Source organism: Medicago truncatula, chromosome 7 (genome assembly GCF_003473485.1).
Source record: "Medicago truncatula cultivar Jemalong A17 chromosome 7, MtrunA17r5.0-ANR, whole genome shotgun sequence".
Classification (NCBI taxonomy): domain Eukaryota; kingdom Viridiplantae; phylum Streptophyta; class Magnoliopsida; order Fabales; family Fabaceae; genus Medicago; species Medicago truncatula.
The window spans coordinates 24718597-24740948 of record NC_053048.1 but is presented as its reverse complement, the minus strand read 5'-3'; the positions used below and the strand labels follow the sequence as shown (position 1 = coordinate 24740948).

At 32.6% G+C, this 22352-nt stretch overlaps 1 protein-coding gene and 1 non-coding gene across 2 annotated transcripts; both read left to right on the top strand.

Moving 5' to 3' along the window:
* Window positions 1–1967: 1967 nt before the first annotated feature.
* Window positions 1968–2074, top strand: LOC112416917 (small nucleolar RNA R71). The gene has a single exon (XR_003007428.1). It is a non-coding gene; the product is annotated as a small nucleolar RNA R71 (small nucleolar RNA).
* Window positions 2075–9567: 7493 nt separating this feature from the next.
* Window positions 9568–10669, top strand: LOC11436499 (cysteine-rich repeat secretory protein 55). The gene has a single exon (XM_003622720.4). It carries the CDS (start codon window positions 9644–9646, stop codon window positions 10415–10417), a length of 774 nt encoding a protein of 257 aa, XP_003622768.1. The 5' UTR covers window positions 9568–9643; the 3' UTR covers window positions 10418–10669.
* The last annotated feature ends 11683 nt before the right edge of the window (window positions 10670–22352 follow it).

Genomic DNA, 22352 nt, shown 5'->3' with positions numbered 1-22352 from the left:
TTTTGATTATTGAATAATTTCCGCTGCGAAGTATTAAAGACTTTTTAGTTATTGAATTTTAAAGGATAAATAGTTATTTATACAGTTTATGATTTTAAGAAAAGAATGTGACATTCCGTTTAGGTGAATAACTCTGATTAAATAAATGAAATTTTCACGTTGGGAAAACGGGGTGTTACACGGGCCGTGCCAAGGTTCTGGACATGGGGCCTTAAAATTTTTCTCGTTTTCTTGAATCACTTTCGGAAAATTACCTACAAAATAACTTAAAAACAACAAAAACAAACAAAATGAAAACAGTTAAATACGTGGGTTGCCTCCCGCGAAGCACTTCTTTATAGTCATTAGCTTGACGTTATAAGAAAGTGTCCTTAGAATGGATCAAAGAGGTCATATTGTGTAGATGGCGCTAATAAGCGTTCTTTCACATTATGACCTTTAATCATATTACAAGAATAGAGGGCGGGACCTTTCATATAATTCTCCAACTCAAATCCTATCAACTCATTACTCACTTGAAAAACAATCCTACCGTTTTGAACATCTACCAGAGCACCCGCAGTGGCGAGAAAGGGTCGTCCTAAGATTATAGGGCATGCATTGTCCTCATCTATGTCAAGCACCATGAAATCAGTTGGGATGTCTATCCCTTCTATTTTAACGGGGATGTCCTTGACATATCCGACAGGTTGGATATCAGAACGATCGGCTAACTTCAATGTTGTTTCGGTAGGCTTTAGCTTGCCCAACCCCAGCCTTGTAAAGAGGGGTAAGGGCAACAGACTAACACTAGCTCCTAAGTCACACAAGGCTCGGTTGAAGGTTTCATTCCCTATCATACAAGGGATGGCAAAACTTCCTGGATCTCTAAGCTTTGTAGGTGGCTTCTTGATGATTGCACAATTGTCCCTTGTCAAAGCTATTGTTTCATCATGATCTATAGCCTTTTTCTTTGAAAAAATTTCTTTTAAAAACTTGGCGTATAGAGGCATACGAGACAAAGCTTCAGCATAGGGGATTTTAATGCAAATCTTTCGAATTATGTTAAAGAGTTTAGTGAATTGAGCCTCCAAGTTGAGCTTAGTAAGCCTTAAAGGTGTTAGGGCTTTGTTCTTATCAAGCGGTTTGTCACTTTTTATCACACCATTCTTACCTAGACACCTGACACTCTCCCTCTTGACATTTTTGGCCTTACTAACAGTCTCTTCTATCTTACTACCCCCTAGAAAAATAGCGTTGACATGGGCTTTGGGGTTTGTTTCAGGTTGACCAGGAAAGACTCCTGGTGTTTGAGAAGAGGTGGCCACTTGTTGGGCCACTTGGGAGATTTGGGTCTCAAGCATTTTGGTGTGTGTGGCGAGAGAGAGTCGTTCAGAAATCCTGTTTGGTTTTTCAATTCTTGAAGATTTTTATTTTGATTAGCAATACAATTTTCTAATAAAATCTCCAAACTTGATTTCTGAGCCACTCTCTGGTTGTTTGTATAGCCAGGTGGTGCTGCTTGTCCATAGGAACCTTGAGGATTTTTGTAAAAATTTTGGTTTGGCCTCATTCCTTGGTTGTATTGAGCATAATTCAGTTGCTCAATATTCGCAGCACTACCTAACTGACAATCAACACCTATATGACCGGTTATACCACAAACTTCACAAGGAGGGGATGCAGAAGAAGGTGGGACAGCTTTAACATTAAGTTTTTCAATTTTTTGGGTTAATGCCTCAACCTTAGCAGCAAGGTGGTTATATTCAGAGACTTCGTATATACCTGCCTCTTTCTTAAAGGGAGTAGGAGTGGTGACGGCTCTCTCGTTGGTCCATTGGTAGTGATTCTGAGCCATGTCCTCAATCAAAGCATAAGCCTCCGTGTAGTTTTTGTTCATTAGAGCTCCACCTGCAGCTGCATCAACAGACATCTTAGTGGTATATGACAAGCCATTATAAAACGTGTGGACTATAAGCCACTTCTCTAGGCCATGGTGGGGACAAAGTCTAAGCATTTCCTTGAAACGCTCCCACGCCTCATAGAGAGACTCCCCATCTTTTTGATTGAAACGCGTGATTTGGTCTCTAAGCTTAGCGGTTTTAGATGGGGGGAAAAATCGGGCGAGGAATGCTCGCCTCATATCGTCCCATGAAGTAATGGAACCGACTTCTAGGGAATGGAACCAAGCGCTAGCTCTATCCCTTAAGGAAAAGGGAAAGAGATGAAGTCTTACGGCTTCTTGGTTCTCTTTTATGGTGCCACTAAGTCTAAGAAAGGAAGAAATATGGAGATTTGGATCCTCAGTGGGTGATCCAGAAAACTGATTTTGCTGCACTAAATTGAGTAGTGCAGGCTTGATTTCGAAGTTATTACCCGCAACCGTTGGGTACACGATAATAGCTTGTGGCTCTTCCGTTGAAGGAGTAGCATACTCTTTGAGAGTGCGTTCAGCCATAGCAGTATTATTTTGTGCCTCTCTCTTTTTCTTATGCAAAAATCTTTCGATCTCAGGAATAAATTCTCCAAGACTTTTACTTCTTCGCATAGGAAACCGAGAACCCAAGAAGTTAGTGGTAAAACAAAAGAAAGAAGTAGAAGAAAAGAGGAAGAGAAGAGAGTTCTAATCACAAGGAAAGAGTTAATCAAATTAGTTTACTCCCCGGCGGCGGCGCCAAAAACTTGATGAGATAAAACCGCAAGTGCACGGTCTTACCGAAGTAGTATTAAAAGAGTATCGTTCCGACAGGGAGTAGTTTAATTCAATTAACCTTTAGAGATGATTAGAAGATAAGAGAATTGTAAGTTCGGGGTTTTCAAGCGTTTGAAAGATAATAATAATAAAAAGAGCCTTGGGATCGTTGGTTTCATCTAAATAACAAGTCCTTCTCAAACCAAAACTATAAGCTTATAATGTTATGTTAGACCTAATTTCTCAAGACAGTTTCTCTTATGTTCCTCTAGCAACCAAGCCTATTTTGTTGACTTGATTACTATTAGATTTTGGTTCCTCTAACAACCAAGCCTATTTCGCTGACTTGATTGTTATTAGTTCTCTTGAAGATCGAAACTATATGTCTCAAAGATTGCAAAGCCTATTTCGCTGACTTTGCAATCCTTGTCTGAATTCACTTGTTCGAATATCAAAGCTCCACTTTCGTTTTATGAATTGATATTTGGAATAATGGATAAACAATTATCAAACCCTCCACTTTCGTTTCCACAGTTTGATAATGGTTGATCCATGTTAAGACGGTGAATTCAGATAAGAAATTAGGGTTACATAAGATTAAGGCTTAGAGCTTGGTTTGATTAGGATTATGTCATTTAGACTTATCCAACAATCCCAAGACAAGGAGAAGTCTACTCACTCATGTTCATCGTAGACATGGGAGAGAAGAGAGAAAACATAAAAGTAATGACAAGAAAATAAAGGAAAAGAAAAGAACTTTAATTAGAAAAGCAATTGTCACTTATTGAATTCCAAGTAAAAGATGAACATTTGTGATGGATGGCTACTCTATTTATAGCATTTGATCGACTTAAAATCTAAGCTATTACATTTGGGCTAAAAATAGAGTAGCTTAAAATCTAAGCAAAAGCAGCAAAAGACACTCTGGAGGGTGGCACGGCCGTGCCTAGGCTAGCACGGGCCGTGCCAAGCTTCTGACTTGTGGGAGACATATTTTGTCTCTCAATCTTCATATTTTTGTGTCCAATCGGCTCCAAGTCCCTTTCTTTTGCTCTAAGACTCAATCCATCCAATATTCTTTCCTGAAATATAATAAAATGCAATTTAAAGTAAACTATCCTAAAAAGAAAATATTACTAATATAAAATTATATAAAATCTAAATAAAACTAAACTAAAAAGCATATTAAAATAGTCAATAAATGACTCATCAAGTATCCTTGGAGATAAGTAAATATAAATATATTTTTGAGCTCTCTTTTATCTCTAAGACTATCCACAATGGTGGATGCTTCACCTATTTAGCACCATAATAAATAAACACCCCCATTGTGGAGCAAATAAATAAGGTGCTTGTAGCGAAGGCTGACTATAGAAGCATCCTATCTCTCTTTAATTTTTGTGGGGGACCCCTAAAGAAATTGTATAAAAAAATTGTTGAAAATTCGTAAAATTGAAATTTACAAAATCACTGCGTTATTGCTAATATTTAATTTTGGATATCATTCAATTCTCCTTTTAAATTGTGTTTGTTATTATTATTATTTTTTTAAAAAGTTCCTTTAGAATATGTCAAGGAGACTTTAGGGTGTGTTTATTTCAAGGTTTGTAATATGATTCTTAGGAATGTGAGATTAGAAATGCTACATTCTCATGTTTGTTTCATGTTTTGAAAATTTATCCCCATGAATGTTATATGTTATTTACACTTTTTTTTTTCTACTGTTATTCTCATGTTTAAAGGATGAGATTCTAAAATTCTCATGATAATAAAACTCAACTTGCTATAAAATTCTCATGATAATAAAAATCAACTTGCTATAAATTCTCACTACCATTAACATTTATTTCCATTTTTACTTTTTTAATTAATTAATTTTTAAAATATTTCAGGAAATCTAAATTTTTACCAAACAAATGGGTAGAAATGTCGTTTCAAGGAATGTAATTTCTTTCCTTGAAACAAACACACCCTTAATTTTTCATAAAATAAATTGAGGCTTTTCAAAGACTACTATTATAATCTACAATTTACAATTTAAAAAAAATTTTGTTTTTTTAATTAAATTTTTTAGGTGAGTTAGACTCTGGAGGACACATCAAGATCAAGATATGTCTCATGACTCAATAAGCACTTACAAAGTTTCTCCCCATCAAAGTGATCATCTCGCTAATAGTGGGGATTGAATCCACACCCTTGAGGTTGAGTAAACTCATTATTAGCCGAGACAACCTTGATTTGGAATGTTATTATTAGTATTAATAAATAAAATAGTGATTCAAAACATGATATCATATAATGGTATAATTTAAATAACATTTTTTTTCATCTGACCCAATAAATGAGAATTTAATCGGATCATTTTAATTTAAATGGCCATATTAATGACTCTTAATTTTCTTTATCATGATTAAACTTAATAATATGAAGAAAAAAAATCACAAAAAAAGAAAAAAATTATTGAAGTATTCGAAATTTAATGATATTTATTTTTGAAAATTTAGCGATAATTTTTTTAAGTACATGAAATATTCCTTTTTAAAAAATGGATGTGAAACAATAATAAAAAACTTAAAACATTTTTGTATTTAGTTTATTTAAAAAATAAATAAAATATTCAATAGTTTTTTCTAAGTAACCTCAATTATTTAAATTTCGATAGCACATCGTTTTTTCCTTACAGTATACTTTAATATTTTTTATTTCGTTTAATTAAGGGCTACAGATGGTGTAACTTTGGATGTTTTTATGGTGTAACTGCATTAGGTTAACTTCTAACATGAACTTTATAGTTTCTCATATATATAGGGAGGGCAATATTTGTGCAGATGCCCTTGCCAACATTGGTTTAACTTTGGATGTTTTTGTTTATTATTACTCTTTAACTACACAAGTAAGGAGTGATTATATTAAAAATAGGCTAGGTTGGCCTAATTTTAGGTTTAATCACTCTTGAGAAGGTTTTGGTATAATCCCCCTTCTCTCTTTTTGTATCTATCTTTTTTTGGCTAATATATTTTGAGGAGTGGCACCCTGCCTTTCTTCTAGTTTAAAAATAAAATAAAATTAAGGGCTACAAATAACAAACATGAATGTCAATGATGCAAGTTAATGCTCCCTGCTTATTTTTTTTTAATCTACACAAAGTACCCCTCATATTTTTTCTGTTTTCTATGATGAGTCCATAGTTATGGTGTAAATTTAATGTAATAAATATTTTTTAATGTTAAATATTTTAGTCTCTACAAAATAATATCTTTCTAAATTTAGTACGTACATATTTTTAATTTATTTTTAGTCATACATAATTATCATGCACACCATTTTAGTCTTTCCTGTTAAATCAATATGCGTTTGGAATGTTTTTTAAAGTTGCGTTTAGAGCATTATTTAAAAGTTCTACTTTTAGAACATTATTTAAAAGTTCATCGGCAAAAAATGATATCATAACTTCACTTTTATGTTCAAATTTTCGTTACTTTTTTCTTTAAATTTTGAAGTTTAAAAATAATATTTAATTAATCACATATCAAAAAAATACGAAATTTTAGTCCCTGCATTTATAATGTTTTTTTAATCCTTGCAAGTTTTTTTTTTGTTTCAAAAAATATTTCTTTTAGTCAATAACGACAACTTATTAGGTACATGATTATATTGGGCTACATATTCTATTTTAGTCAGGGACTAAAATAGCCAATTTTGAATTTGGAGGATAAAACCTAAACAAAAAACACTTATTGGGATTATAACCAAAAAAACATTATAACTTTCTGGACTAAAGTTATTGTTAAATCATTGGGATTATAACCAAAAAACATTTTCCGGACTAAAGTTAGTGTTAAATCATGAAATTTAAATATTGTTATAAACATTTTATTTTCGAGAGGATGATGTTCTATAGAGCATAAAAATTTTAGTTTTAATAATTCCCTAAATTAAATTAGTTTTAATAGTGGCTAAAATTGTGTGCCCAAAATTTTTGTAGACACTAAAAAAAATACTTCATCCGTTTCAAAATGAGTGTCGTTTTAGGTGTTTACACACATATTAAGAAATGCAATGATTAAAAGAAATAGAATGATTATTTTACCAAATTATCCTTATTAACTATTGATTAGTTTTAAAAGTAATACTTTGGAAGTAGTGTGCAGAATATTAATTGGAGGGTACAATTGAAAGTGAAAAAGTTATTATTGCATTGGAAACTGAAAGTGACATTCATTTTGAACCAAATTTTTTTGACTAAAGTGACATTCATTTTAAAACAGATGGAGTAACGAACAGAGCTGTTATCTTTGTCCCACCAAATACTCTTGCTAAGTATTTTCAACTCTTTATTATTGATTTCAACAAAATCATGTTTAAACCAAATCTTATCATATAACTACTTGTTATAAATGTATTTGTTTCCCCTTTTTTAATAAATTTTTTAGAGTCTGACAGCATAGGATGGAGGTCTCTCGGGGTGCCAACTTAGTTGGGATGTCGATGATGTCATTGATGTTTGTCCTCTCTCCTTGTTTATAAAAAAACAAAACTTGTTATAAATGTTTGATTTTAATTGATATCCCCCAAAAAGAAAAGAAAAACTTAGACCGATACATTTGCTCTATCCAGAATAAAGTTCTCTGTAAAATATAATAGTAAAGCTTTTGACTACAATTAGAATATGTAACATAAAATATATGTTTTCCATCCTTCATGATCACTTGGTGTCTCTTCTACCACTTCATTTGCAAAGATAAGAACTTAAAATTTATTTCTATAATAGGGTACTGACATATGTCAAAGTAAAAGTAAAGTATCGAACAACAATATATTTTCAGTAAGAATGCTGCAATGGGTGCTTGGATTGCATGTTATAGATGTATACTTCTCTAAAATAAAAACATGATGTATATAATTCAATGACAAAGTGAATAATGCAGGTGGATTGAAGGTAATATGTTGATGGGTGGTGATAGAGATCACTTTCAAAAATTTCAACTAAACTGATTCTACCGTGGAGGAAATTTTAAGGAGAAGTTTCGTTGCTTACAATCATGCAAATATCAATCAAGTAAAAACTGTTGTGCAAATCCGTAAATCTATTTAATTGTTGAGAGTAAAATAAGCTTCCAGTATAGATGAATCGTTATATTTTGCTTGATTCAAATTTCGGATTGATGATAAACCTGTAATTCATGCAAGATATAAAAACACGAATCCTCCTGACTCAATAATAATAGTAAGAAATAAAAAATGCATTATTTGCTTTCAAATACAATAAATGAGATTGAAAAAGTTGATGCGTAAAAGTTAATGGCGTAAAAAGTTGATGCGCAATCATGTTACAATAAATAATCGTCCAAATTTTAGCAGTTGACATTATGGTGTGTATATTCCCTCAAAAAATAAAAAACATGTTGGTGTGTAGATGAAAGAAAACATTAAATGCAATTATGATTCTTTCAGTAATAAGTTGCCACGTGTACCTTTAAAAAAAATTTGTGACTATCAAATATCGTAGCGTCAAATTATAAACTCGAACACTAAAAAATTTAAACAATGTAGCAACAATTTTACAAATACTAAAATTTTCAAAAAACAAAACAACAATTTTTAAAGTTGATTAATTGTCAATAAATTTTTTATTTGATAGTCACAATAAGGTCACAATGTTACGTATAAAAAAATAAGAAAACCATTACCCATTGTTTTCCATAATTTTCGGTTGCATTCGAGAAACTCATTACCCCTTTGTTTTCCAAAATTTTTGGTTGCAATCATGGTACAATAAATAATCGTCCGAATTTTAGCAGTTGATATTTTGGTGTGTATATTCCCTAAAAAAAAACATGTTGGTTTGTAGATGAAAGAAAACATTAAATGCAATTATGATTCTTTCCCTAATAGGATGCCACGTGTACTTGTAAAACAAGAGTATTTTGTTTAAGAATATTCAAATTTATCAAGAGCAAGACAATCAAAATTCAAAATGAAATTGGGTGTAGTGAATAGTAATATTCCACCTCATTCCAAGTTCGAACCAGGGTGGCATCAAGAGTCTTAAGAATTTGGATTCTTTAACTTTGAATTCAATCTCTATGTTTGGGTGACTTTAGACCTAAAATCGAGAGAAATTATGGAATGAAAATGAATAAATATGGAGGGAAAAGACGAATAACATAAGTGACTTTTCCTTTTTAAAAATAGAGTATCATTAGTGAGAGTCTTATCATGAAGCATCACAAGTAAAAAAATAAAAAGGAGTTAGAAGCAACTTAAATGGTCATAAAGCTTCTAGAACATTTCTAGAGTTAATAATGTTTTATCCGCATCTAATATATGTCATTTTCGGTTTTTCACTCTGTAATCTTTTTTTCGTCCTTGTAAAATTTTATTTTTTTGGTTTTGGACCTTCATGGCAAATTTTGCCCCTGTGATTTGAGAAAATTTCGGTTTACCCCCTATAATTTGAGCAAATTTTGGTTCACCCCTGATAATTTGAGCGAATTTCGGTTTACCCCCTGCTATATCATCGATTCTGTACAGTTAGATGACCTAAGGGATATTTTGAAACAAATTTTTTATACAAGAAGCGAATCCAAACAAAAAAAAACAAAATTGAGGCAAATCCAAAAATGACTTATATTACGGAGGTAAAGCACCGTTAATCACATTTATATGCTTTATTCTAGAGAACATTCTATTAATCCAAAGATATTTGTATTTACATATCAATTTTTCCTCACATAAAGTCTAATGAGTGTCGTTATCATTATAAATGCTAACTACAAAAGATCAACAAAAACCTACTAATAATCATGCTTAATTTTTCTTCCCACAATAGTGGTGGAGGATGCAACAGCCAACAAGCATTATAATAAGTCAAAATTATCTGCTGAATGGTTCCACATTCCACTATCACCCACATTCATTTTCCTTCATAAAAAGCACTAACATTATGAAATTTCACAAGGAAAACCAAACATGTATCTATTATACAAAATTGTTTTCTTATTAATTCTAAGCACTTCAAGTGCAAAATCAGAAGACCCTTTAGGGGAATTTTGCAATAAAAACACAAACATTAGCACTGGAGGAAAATTATCAACTAATATTGATAAACTATTGTCTCAATTAGCCCTTCAAACTCCTTCAACTTTCTTTGTTGCTACAACATATGGTAATAGCAAAGAAAAAGTTTATGGCTTAGCTCAATGTAGAGGAGATATTAATACACAAGATTGCTCCAATTGTATTCAAGATGCGACAAAACAAATCCGACAACGTTGTCCGAACCAAGCCGACGCAAGAATTTGGTATGATTATTGTTTTATAAGGTATAGTAACAAGAGTTTCATTGGTGAAGTTGATACATCTTTTGGTATATTTTATTTCAATGTTGAAAATGTAACTGATTCTGAAGTTTTTAACAAGAAACTTGGAAATTTAATGGATCAAATAAGAGGAGAAGCTGTTATGGTTAAAAATAAAGGGCTTGGAAAGGGAAAAACTGTGTTGTCACCATTTGTGACACTTTATGGATTGGTTCAATGTACTAGGGACCTTGATGAGATTTCTTGTGCTCAATGTTTGGCTATTGCAGTGAACAATTTTCAAACTTTTTGTAGCAATCGTAAAGGTTGTAGAGTGTTGTATAGTTCTTGTTATGTTAGATATGAACTATACCCTTTTTTCTTCCCTCTTGATTCAACCAAAACAAGACCTTCTAAAATAGGAAAGGTTATTGTTTATCCTTAAAAATATGCCTAAATGTTCTGTCATACTAAAAATATATAGCATTCTAGAACATGGAATTTGTCTGTATTTGAAAAGAAGACTTTGTGTCATAAAAAATAAGCGGGGAAAAAGGAAGTTGAAGAAGAATAAGATGAATTTGAAGAAGAATAAGACTTTGTATGTATTACTCAAACTATGCAGGGATCAAAAGCTTGATCTATGTCTGATGTATGTTATTTATATCAAATTATGCTTGTTAAGCTTGTTATGTTTCGTTTTCCTAACGTCAAACACTTGCCACGTGTAGGCATTTTATTTTTAATTTTCAACAATCATTTTTTTTTGGCAAAAACAAAACGATATCCATTCATTTAAATTGATGGTGATACATGAACACCCTTAGATCGACATACCACTCTTGTACCACTCCACTTGTCACAATTAAATAATATTATAAGCCATCTCATCTTTCTAAAAACAACAGTTCATTTAAAAAAAAAAGAAAAAACTCATCCACAAAAAAACAATTCTCCACCGTTTTTATTTCCCCACCCCCACCACTCACTTCCACCACGCACCACACCAACAAAAAACCAGTCATGTTAAAATCAAAGAAATCGCAACTCCTCTAATGGCCATCATCTTCTCCGGTAACGGAAACCTCATCCTCAGCCGCTGTCATCATCGTCGTCGACCAAGAGAACAAAATCAACAACTCCATCTACCACTATAGTATCCTGGTTTCCCCAAATAGGCATTAGTGGCAATATCTTCGATACAAATGTGGTAGGCACTTCTAACTGAGTGGCATCCGTTCTTCCCAGCCTTCCAAACCAATCTATTTGTAGTCATTTGTTGGTACAAAGGAGTTTTTAAGATGTTTCGAGTTGTTTTTGTCACAAACAAGTATCAGACTAGCGTTCATTCCAAGATGTAGATCCTTGATCAATCAAATGCTCCATTGAATACGATTGAAGAGGCAAGGTGTCAGGGCCCATAAGAGGGATGTTGGAACCTGCCCCTATCAGTGTCTCTCCAACAATAGGAATATTAAATCCAGAACCAATTTTCCATGGAGCACTTTAACTATCCACAAAAGGGTTCACTTTTTTATTATTCCAATTATACCTTTAAACACGTTTTTTTTTTATATTAAAGTTATATCTTTTATCTTATTAACTTATTGTTGTCATTTTTTTATCAATAGGAAAAAGAAAGACAAACATCCTAATCTACTCGCTATCTAAAGACCTCACAGGAGTAAGCTAAAATTGTGAGAACTAGTTGTGGTGGAGGAGAAACCCATTTATCAACGGGTCGACATGCTTAGCCTCAAACTTAGCTAGTCAATCAACACATTTATTGTCTTTCCTACGGATAAAGGAGACTATCCTAGGAAGAGAGGAGAGGTTCCTATTAGAATATAAAATATTCATTCTATAAATTATTCTTAAGGCCCGTTTGGATTGAGCTTATGTAGAAGAGCTTATGCAAATAAAGAAGCTTTTATTTATTATTCATGAGCTTGTTAAGGTAATATTTTTTTTTTAAATAAACTTGTTAAGATAGTTTATGAAAAACAAGTTATGAAGATAAAAAAATTCTTAGTAAAAACTTATGAATTAATATAAAAATTTATTTATTTGCATAAACTCAATCTAAATATGGCCTGCATGTATTAGTCAAAACTCTACCATGGTAGCTACCTCAAACTCTTATGTTTTCTTACCTACTAATGATGAACTGCATGTATGTGAAGCTTCTACTTCTGAAAGGGGCGGGGACCCTATCCCCTTTGGTTCGATATGAAACTAGTGTGTTGGAATGTGAGGGGTTGTAACAAGCCCTTCAAGCAAAAAGAAATCAAAAACTTTTTGCTTAAAAATAAGTTTGATATGTGTATTTTAGTAGAAACTAGAGTTAAAGCTGACAAGTTTAATAAAATTTCTAGTATGATTTTTAAGAGGTGGCCAGTGCTTAATAATTATGATAGTGCCGCTAATGGTAGAATTTGGGTCTCTTGGAATCCAAATGTATTGGATGTCAAGCCTATTGCTTCTAGTGCTCAAGCCATTCATTGTGAAGTGGATAATCTAACTTCAAGTGAGTGTTTCAGTTTTGTAGCTGTGTATGCTTTTAATACCTTGGAACAAAGGAAGGAGATTTGGAATTTTATTGCTCATACTAGTGCTCAAAACTCTAGAAATTTGTTAATAGGTGGTGACTTTAATAATGTGTTGTTGGTTGATGATAGGCGTAATGGTAATCCATTGACTCAACATGAGATTCAAGATTTTTCCGATTGTCTGCTGCATAATAGACTATCGGAAGTGAGAACAATCGGAGATTATTATACTTGGTGTAATAACCAAACTAATGGAGATAGAATATATTCCAAGATAGACAGATTTATTGCTAATACTAGGGATGGCAATATGATCCATGAGATCCATATCCATCCAATCCATCCACTACAAAATCCATCCAATCCATCCATCAAACAAAAAAAATGGATCACCTCTTTAAATTAAAAAAGTCCAATGGATATCTTCCAAAAATATTGATCTTTTTTATTTAAATAATTATATTTTTGATTATCACCTTATTTTTTTAACTAAACTATTTAAATAAAAAAGCTTATTTATGCAAAACAACTTATTAATATCTCATTTTCAAAAACAACTTATTTATCCAAAACAACTTATTACGATCTCATTTTTAAAACAACTTATTTATGAAAAACAGCTTATTATGATCTCATTTTCAAAAACAGCTTATTCATGCAAAACAGCTTATTTATGCAAAACAGCTTATTATGATCTCATTTTCAAAAGACAACTTATTCGAAACAACTTATTTATACAAAACAGCTTATTAATATCTCATTCAAAAACAACTTATTTATGCAAAACAACTTATTACGATCCCATTTTCAAAAACAGCTTATTCAAAACAACTTAATTATGCAAAACAGCTTATTATGATCTCATTTTTAAAAAAAGCTTATTCAAAACAACTTAATTATGCAAAACAACTTTTTAGGATCTCATTTTCAAAAACAGCTTATTCATTCAAAACAGCTTATTTATGCAAAACAACATTTTACGATCTCATTCTCAAAAGCAGCTTATACAAAACAGCTTATTTATGCAAAACAACTTATTAATATCTCATTTTCAAAAACAGCTTATTCAAAACAGCTTATTTATGCAAAACAGCTTATCACGATCTCATATTCAAAAATAGCTTATTTATGCCAAACAACTTATTATGATCTCATTTTCAGAAATAGCTTATTCAAAACAGCTTATTTATCCAAAACAGCTTATTTCGATCTCATTTTCAAAAACAGCTTAATTATACATTTTCAAAAACAGCTTATTTTTGCAAAATAGTTTATTATGATCTCATTTTCAAAAACAGCTTAATTATGCATTTTCAAAAACAGCTTATTCAAAACAACTTATTTATGCAAAATAGCTTATTATGATCTCATTTTCAAAAACAGTTTATTCAAAAAATAGCTTAATAATGCAAAACAGCTTATTACGATCTCATTTTCAAAAACAGCTTATTCAAAACAATTTATTTATGCAAAACAACTTATTACGATCTAATTTTCAAAAACAGCTTATTCGAAACAGCTTATAATAACCTGTTTTGCATAAATAAGCTGTTTTTGAAAATGAGATCCTAATAAGCTATTTTGCATAAATAAGCTGTTTTGAAAAAGTTGTTCTGAAAATGAGATCGAAATAAGCTGTTTTGCATAAATAAGCTGTTTTGAATAAGCTGTTTTTGAAAATGAGATCATAATAAGCTATTTTGCATAATTAATAAGCTGTTTTGCATAAATAAGTTGTTTTCAATAAGCTGTTTATGAAAATGAGATCGTAATAAGCTGTTTTGCATAAAGAAGCTGTTTTTGAAAATGAGATCATAATAAGTTATTTTGCATAATTAAGCTGTTTTGAATAAGCTGTTTCTGAAAATGAGATCGAAATAAGCTGTTTTGCATAAATAAGTTGTTTTGAATAAGCTGTTTTTGAAAATTAGATCATAATAAGTTGTTTTGCTTAAATGGGCTGTTTTGAATAAGTTGTTTTTGAAAATGGGATCATAATAAGTTGTTTTGCATAAATAAGCTGTTTTTCAAAAGAGATCCTAATAAGTTGTTTTGCATAAATAAGCTGTTTTTTAAAAGAAGATCGTAATAAGTTATTTTGTATAAGATAAGTTTTTTTGATAATACATCTATGAAAAAAAATAATACACTTTAAAAAAAAGAATACACCTATAAAAAAAAGAATACACTTTAAAAAAAATTATACACTTTGATTTATGGATCGGATGGATTATCCATCCATTAAAATCTAATAATGGATGTATTGGATGGACTTTATTCTAATTGGATGGACTGGATGGTTTTTTTTAAGAAAAAAGAATAGTGGATTGTAATGGACTAATGGACCTTTTTTGATCCATCCATTAGGATCCAAATCCATATCCATCCAATCCATCCATTTTGCCACCCCTAGCTAATACTAGTTGGCTACAAAAGTTCACCAATGCAGTGGGCGAAGTGCTTCCTAAAGGAGTATCTGATCACTGTCCTATATCTATAGATATGTCTTGTCCTGCTTCTCCTAAGAATACTCCTTTTAGATTTATTAATGTTTTGACTGACCATCATCTTTTTCCTACCTTGATACAAGAGAAATGGGGTTCGAGTTTGCATACTAATCTCTTGACTAATATATGGTTCAAGTTGAAAGCCTTGAAAAAAGATCTAAAAGAGTTAAATTCTACACATTTTCAAGGTATTGCCAAAAGAGTTGAAGATGCTAGAACTACTTTAGTTGATGTCCAAAAGCAGCTTAGTACTGATCCTATGAATCCTGATCTCATTGAAGCTGAAAAAATTTGTTTGTCCTCTCTTGAAAAGTGGAGTACTATAGAGGAGAAGATATGGATGCAAAAGTCTATAGCTAATTGGATTCAGCTTGGGGACTCGAAACACTAAATTTTTCCATGCCTATGCAAAGGAAAGAAGATGTCAGAATAATATTAAGTTCCTCATAACAGAAGATGGCACCAGAATTGACAAGCATAACCTCATCAAGGAGGAGATTAGAGGGTTCTATTTAAAATTGATGGGTAGTTCCGTTGATTCATTACCTATGGTGGACAAAAATATTGTTAAAAAAGGTCCTATGTTATCTCAGCACCAACAAGACTTGTTGTGCTCCGAGTTCACAGCCGTGGAAGTCAAAAATGCGTTATTCTCCATGGACTCTTCTAAAGCTCCAGGTATTGATGGTTACAATGTTCATTTCTTTAAATACTCTTGGAACATTATTGGTGATAGTGTCATTGATGTTATATCAGATTTCTTTAAGACTGGATTCATGCCTAAAATTATTAACTGTACTTATGTGACTTTGTTCCCCAAAGAAGTTAATGTTACATCAGTTAAGAATTTTAGGCCCATTGCTTGTTGTTCAGTGATTTATAAGATTATTTCTAAAATTTTAACAAGCAGAATGCAAGGAGTCTTAAATAGTGTTGTAAGTGAAAATCAATCTGCTTTTGTCAAAGGTAGGGTGATTTTTGACAATATTATTTTAAGCCATGAACTAGTCAAAAGTTATAGTAGGAAAGGGATTTCTTCGAGGTGCATGGTGAAAATTGATCTTCAGAAGGCTTATGATTCGGTTGAATGGTCGTTTATAAAACATTTAATGCTTGAGTTGGGTTTTCCCTACAAATTTGTAAATTGGGTGATGGCTTGTCTTACTACTGCCTCATATACATTCAATGTTAATGGAGATTTGACTAGACCTTTTGCTGCCAAGAAGGGTCTTAGACAAGGAGACCCTATCTCTCCATATCTATTTGTGATATGTATGGAATATCTTAACAGATGCCTTATACAACTTAGGAAAAATGTTGCTTTCCGGTTCTACCCAAGATGTAAAAGGATGAACTTAATTCATGTGTGTTTTGCTGATGATTTGTTGCTATTTTCTAGAGGTGATGTGGATTCTGTCTCACAGCTTTTTGAAGCTTTTAGCTTGTTTAGTGCTGCTTCTAGCCTTAAAGCAAATCAGGCTAAGAGCTTAATTTATTTGGGAGGTGTATCCATGAGCGTTCAAGATGCTATTGTCACTAAGTTTAACCTCATCAAAGGTGAGCTTCCTTTTCGGTACCTTGGGGTCCCCTTGTCATCCAAAAAATTATCTGTTATTCAGTGTCAACCTTTGGTGAAGAGGATCATTTGTAGAATCGAAAATTGGTCTCCTAAGTTGTTATCGTATGCTGGTAGGTTACAACTTATCAAATCAGTCTTGTTTGGTGTTCAAACTTATTGGAGTCAGGTTTTTGTGCTTCCTCAGAAGGTTCTAAAACTTATTCAAACAACTTGTAGGGTTTTTCTCTGGACTGGAAAATCTGGCACTTCCAAAAGAGCACTTATTGCTTGGGAGCGTATATGTCTTCCTAAGACAGTTGGTGGATGGAATGTAATTGATTTGAAAGTTTGGAATCAAGCTGCAATTTGTAAACTTCTTTGGAATTTGGCCAATAATTAAGAAGGATGTTTTTTGGGTGAAATGGGTTCATGAATATTACATTAAGGGGAGGAATGTGCTACTCATGGATGTGCCTACACAAGCTTCATGGGTAATAAAAAAAGTCTTTGGTGCAGCAAAGACTATTTCAAGTGTTGATGGCAGTATTTTTCAACAAGCTAATTTCTCTATTAAGAGAATGTATAATGCTTTAAGAGGTGACTTTACAAAGGTTGGTTGGAGGAAAATGATATGTAATAATCCAGCCCCTCCAAAATGTTTGTTTGTTACTTGGTTGATTATTCATGCTAGATTGCCAACTTGTGATAGGATGCTTAAAGTAGGTATCCAATGTGACCAAGTTTGCATTTTGTGTACAAAGGAGAATGAAACTCATTCTCACCTCTTTTTTTCTTGTGATTATGCTGATGCTGTTTGGAAATGTGTTATGAGATGGATGAATATGACGGTCAATACTAGCGATTGGCATTCTATTTTGCAATATATTCAGTCTCATTGTAACAGTAACAATGGTATGCATCAAGCTCATAGAATGGTGTTGAGTGTGACCCTGTATATGATCTGGAAGGAGAGGAATGATAGAAAATTTCAGAATTGTTACCGATCTGTTCAACAACTCCTTAACCAAATCAAAATGGATGCTTACATTAGAGGATTGCAATTCAAGAAGGTGCAAACTCTGATGATTCGGGTGCGAGGCTAATGGTTCTTTTTGTTTGTTTGAGCTTAGCTCTTGTTTCTTGGTTTTAGTGTTTCCTGATTCCATGTAGTTTGTAATATCTGTTTTGGTTAATGAAAGTTATCTCTATTTACCAAAAAAAATCTAAATATGGCCTTAAGGCTAATGTCCGTTTTGATTTGCTTATTTTAGTGCTTATGAAAAACAACTTATGTAAATAAATAAGTATTAATGTATTAGTTATAAACTTGTGAAGATGTGGACACTTCACAAGGATTGCAAAGATTTCATAAAGGATTGCTGGAATGATAGAGTGATTGGCTGCACCATGTATATCCTCAGCACAAAGTTAAAGAATCTTAAAAACAAGCTCAAAATCTGGAACAACAAGTGTTTGGCAATGTTCACTCTCTTGTAACAGATGCTGAAAAGAAACTCTCATAGATCCAACATCAAATCCATCTTGCAGGTCACACTGACCTTCTCTTGATGGAAGAAAAAAATGCTCAAACTAACCTTGAGGAAGCCCTTACCAAACAAGAGATTTTCTGGGCATGAAAAGGCTAAGATAAAGTGGCACGTGGATGGTGATAGAAATTCCAAATATTTTCGCAGTCTCAAAAATAAAAAACAAAACAAAAATAATTTCATCCATTAGAGAGGGAGAGGATATTATCACTGATCCAACTAGAATAGCTGATCATATTGTTAATTACTATAAAAATTTGTTTTTTTCTTCTAGCCATTTTTTGCAGGACCATTTGCTTGTGGAAGAAGTCATCCCTACTATCATTGATGATGCAACAAATAAGATTCCCACTAATATTCCTAATCCAAGTGAAGTTAAAAATGCTATTTTTTATTTGAATCATGATGGTGCACCAGGGCCTCATGGGTTTGGTGCTTGCTTTTTCCAAACCTATTGGAATATAGTTAAGAAAGATGTGTATGAAGCTGTGGTAGAATTCTTCAAGACTGGATGGCTCCTTCCCAACTACAATGCAAACTCTCTTATCTTGATCCCTAAAACTCCATATGCTGACACCATATACAAGTTTAGACCAATTGCTTTAGCAAATTTCAAATTCAAGATTGTCACTAAAGTTCATGCAGACAGGTTAGCAACTATCCTCCCTTCCATTATTTCAGACGAACAAAAAGGCTTTATAATGGGAAGAAACATTAGAGACCGTATCATTCTGCCTTTAGAAGCTGTAAATGTCCTTGATAAAAGAAGCTTTGGTGGAAACTTAGACCTTAAAAAGGATGTATCAAAAGCTTTTGATACATTAAATTGGGACTTTTTGATTATTGTTTTACATAAATTTGGTTTCAATGCCACATTTTGCAATTGGATAAAAGCTATTTTACTATCAGCAACAATATCAATCTCTATTAATGGATCTCAAAAGGGTTACTTCAAATGTAATAGAGGAGTTAGACAGGGAGATCCACTTTGTTGGTGTAAGCCCTAGAGGCCAATAATTTATGTTAAACTTATCTTATGTATCATGACTTTTATTATTGAATAATATATGGCACTCTTTATTATATTTATAGTAATGTTAATAAAGTCCTTAGAATAGATAGTTCGTGTAATAATATATTAAGTGTGACTTAATCATGAGATTACATTATCATAAAGAACATTATTCTTAAATGTATCCATAGTCAAGCTTTAATATGAATTAGGATAATAATAAATCGTCGAGAGTATTATGTATGTTGACTGATAACCGCATCTCATGGGTTATAGATATGAGATATTAAGTCTATACATAGGTATAAATATTGAAAGTAATATTTATACTGGATAGACCCACCGTGAGAATACTGCATAGTAAGTTATGAGATTGTCATAAGATATTCTCACAATGATAATAGTGTATATCGCTCTTAGACCTGAAACCCTTATGATCCCTAGATGTGGACTCAAGTACTTTGTTGCCATTCTAACGTTGTCTGTAAAAGGATAACCATAACGTTGGTTGATGGGTACTTGATGAATCATGCTAAGGGACATGAGTGTCCTAGATAGGATTTCTCCCTCCTCATAAACATGAAATATATCTTTAGGCCTCTTGATGAAATATGACTGTAAAATTGCATGGCCATGCCGAACTAAGTCAATGTGGGATATTGGACTTATTCGTTATTCAGTATATTTCGGAATCAAGAAATATAAACATTGATCTATACAAGGGTGACAATATCTATGCCTTGGGATCAATAAAGATATCGAGACAACGGAGTAATTGTACGCATAATTATTATCATGGAAAAGGTTTCGTCAGATCACTTGACATTCTTGTCACTTGGGTAACAATGATGTGTTGCTAGATACCGCTCATTGTTTATAGTATTAAATATTAGATTTAATATTATTGTCAACGTGACTAAAATCTATAGGGTCACACACAAAGAACAGTCAAAAGAAAAATATATAAGTATGACTTATATAAGGGGTGCATTTAGTAAATAATGCTAATTAGTTATCAGAATTACTAAACACGTTATTGGCTTACTGAAGCCCAATAGTGACTTCTGACTTGCAGAGCACACAAGGAGTTCTATAAATAGAACCCTAGTGCTGAAGTTTGAGGTTGCACGTTTTTGGAGAAACCCTAGCTCTCTGAAACTTCAGATTCCTTGGCTAGCACCCAGTTTTGGAGGAGCATTATTCGTGTGGACTTGTTAGAGGCTTTGCTGCTTGCTGCTTGCTTTGTTGTGATTGTGATTCCCGTTTCCAGCTTTCAGATTCCACACTTGAGATAACAATCGAATCACTGATTCATGTGTAATTCGTAATGATCCAAGGAAAGAAAATCGAAAAATTTTATCCGCTGCTTATTCTGTTTTGAATTCGATTTTTCTTCACACTTTCCCCTTTGTTGTTTTGCATTGCTGAAGAGGCTCTAAGTAGAAGCATCTCAAAACTTGTGGAGGAAGGCAAAGTGGAATTAATAAATGCAGGAAGAAATATTCAAATCCCTGTTGGAGTAAGCCCTGATAGCCAATCTAGATTGATTGGTTTTGGCCTTGTATCATGATATTGATATAAATATATATTGTGAATATATATAATAATAAGGCATTTCTTTATTGATTTTGTTTTGTTTCAAAATAATAAAGTCCCTAGAATAATTAGTCTGTTTAATGGAACATTAAGTATGACTTAATTGTGAGACCCCATTAAACACAAGGACATTATTCTTAAAGTATCCGTAGTCAAGTTTTTTTGTTAAGTAGGATAACAATAATGCATAAAGACTATTATGTGGATAGATTGATGATCACATCTCACAGATCATGGATAAAGAGTTATCAAGTCTTCACATAGATATAAATATTAGGAGTAATATTTATATTGGATTAACCCACCGTCAGAATATTACATAGTATGTCATGAAAAATGTCATAAGATATTCTCACAATGATAATGGTGTATATCACTCTTAGACCTGAAACCACTATGATCCCTAGATGTGGACTCAAGTGCTTTGTTGCCATTCAAACGTTGTGTGTAACAAGATAACTATAAAGTTGGTTGATGGGTACTTGAAGAATCATGTTGATGGACATGAGTGTCCTAGATGGGATTTGTCCCTCCTTCATAACAGAAGATATATCTTAGGCCTCTTGATGAAATATGACTGTAAAGATGCATGGCCATGCCGAACTAAGTCAATATGAGATATTGGGCTTATTCATTATTCGGTATATTTCGGGATCAAGAAATATAAATATTGATCTATACAAGGATGACAAAATCTATACCTTGTAATCAATATAGATACGAGGACAAAGGAGTAATTGTACACATGAATATTATTATGGAAAGGTTTTGTCAGATCACTTGACATTCTTGTCACTTTGGGTAGCAATGATGTGTTGCTAGATACCGCTCATTGTTTATAATATTAAATATAGGATTTAATATTATTGTCAACGTGACTTGAACCTATGGGGTCACACACAAAGAACAGTCAAAGGAGAAATATAACTAAGACTTATATGATGGGTGCATTTAGTAAATAACGTTAATTAGTTAGCAAAAGACTAAACTTGTTATTTGGCTTACGAAAACTCAATAGTGGCTTCTGACTTGCAGAGAACACTAGGAGTTCTAGAAATAGAACCATTGTGCTACAGTTAGAGGTTACACACGTTTTTGGAGAAACCCTAATTCCCTGCAACTTCTGATTCCTTGGCTAGCACCGAGTTTTGGAGGAGCAACATTCGTGTGGACTAAGTATAGGTATCGCTACGTTGCTTTGCTCGTGATCAGAAATAACTCTACTACAAAAGTTCTTCTCTTCAAGAGGCAAACACATGAATCCCTAAATTGTTTAAGTATGTGTTTGATTTGTGATTAATGATTTAATCAAGATCCGTTTCAATGGGATTTGTTCCGCTAAGAGGATTAAATTTTTGAAAAACCCCTCTTTAAATCCCTTAAATCCACTCTCACTGTTTTTATGTAGATGACTTAATGGTGTATTGCAAAGGCAAGTTTTCCAGTTTAGAGGCTTTGAAGGACACCTTCACCAGATATACTGCTTGTTCAGGACAAGTAATGAATCTCATAAAATCTTCTATTTATTGTGGAGGAGTGACCCCTAATAGAATGCAAAATATTGTCAACTTGCTTGGTTTCTCGGTTGGTTCTTTTCCTTACACCTATCTT

What these genes read in the sequence shown, in the direction of transcription:
- LOC11436499 (XM_003622720.4), top strand. Translation starts at nt 9,644, where the DNA reads ATGTATCTATTATACAAAATTGTTTTCTTATTAATTCTAAGCACTTCA.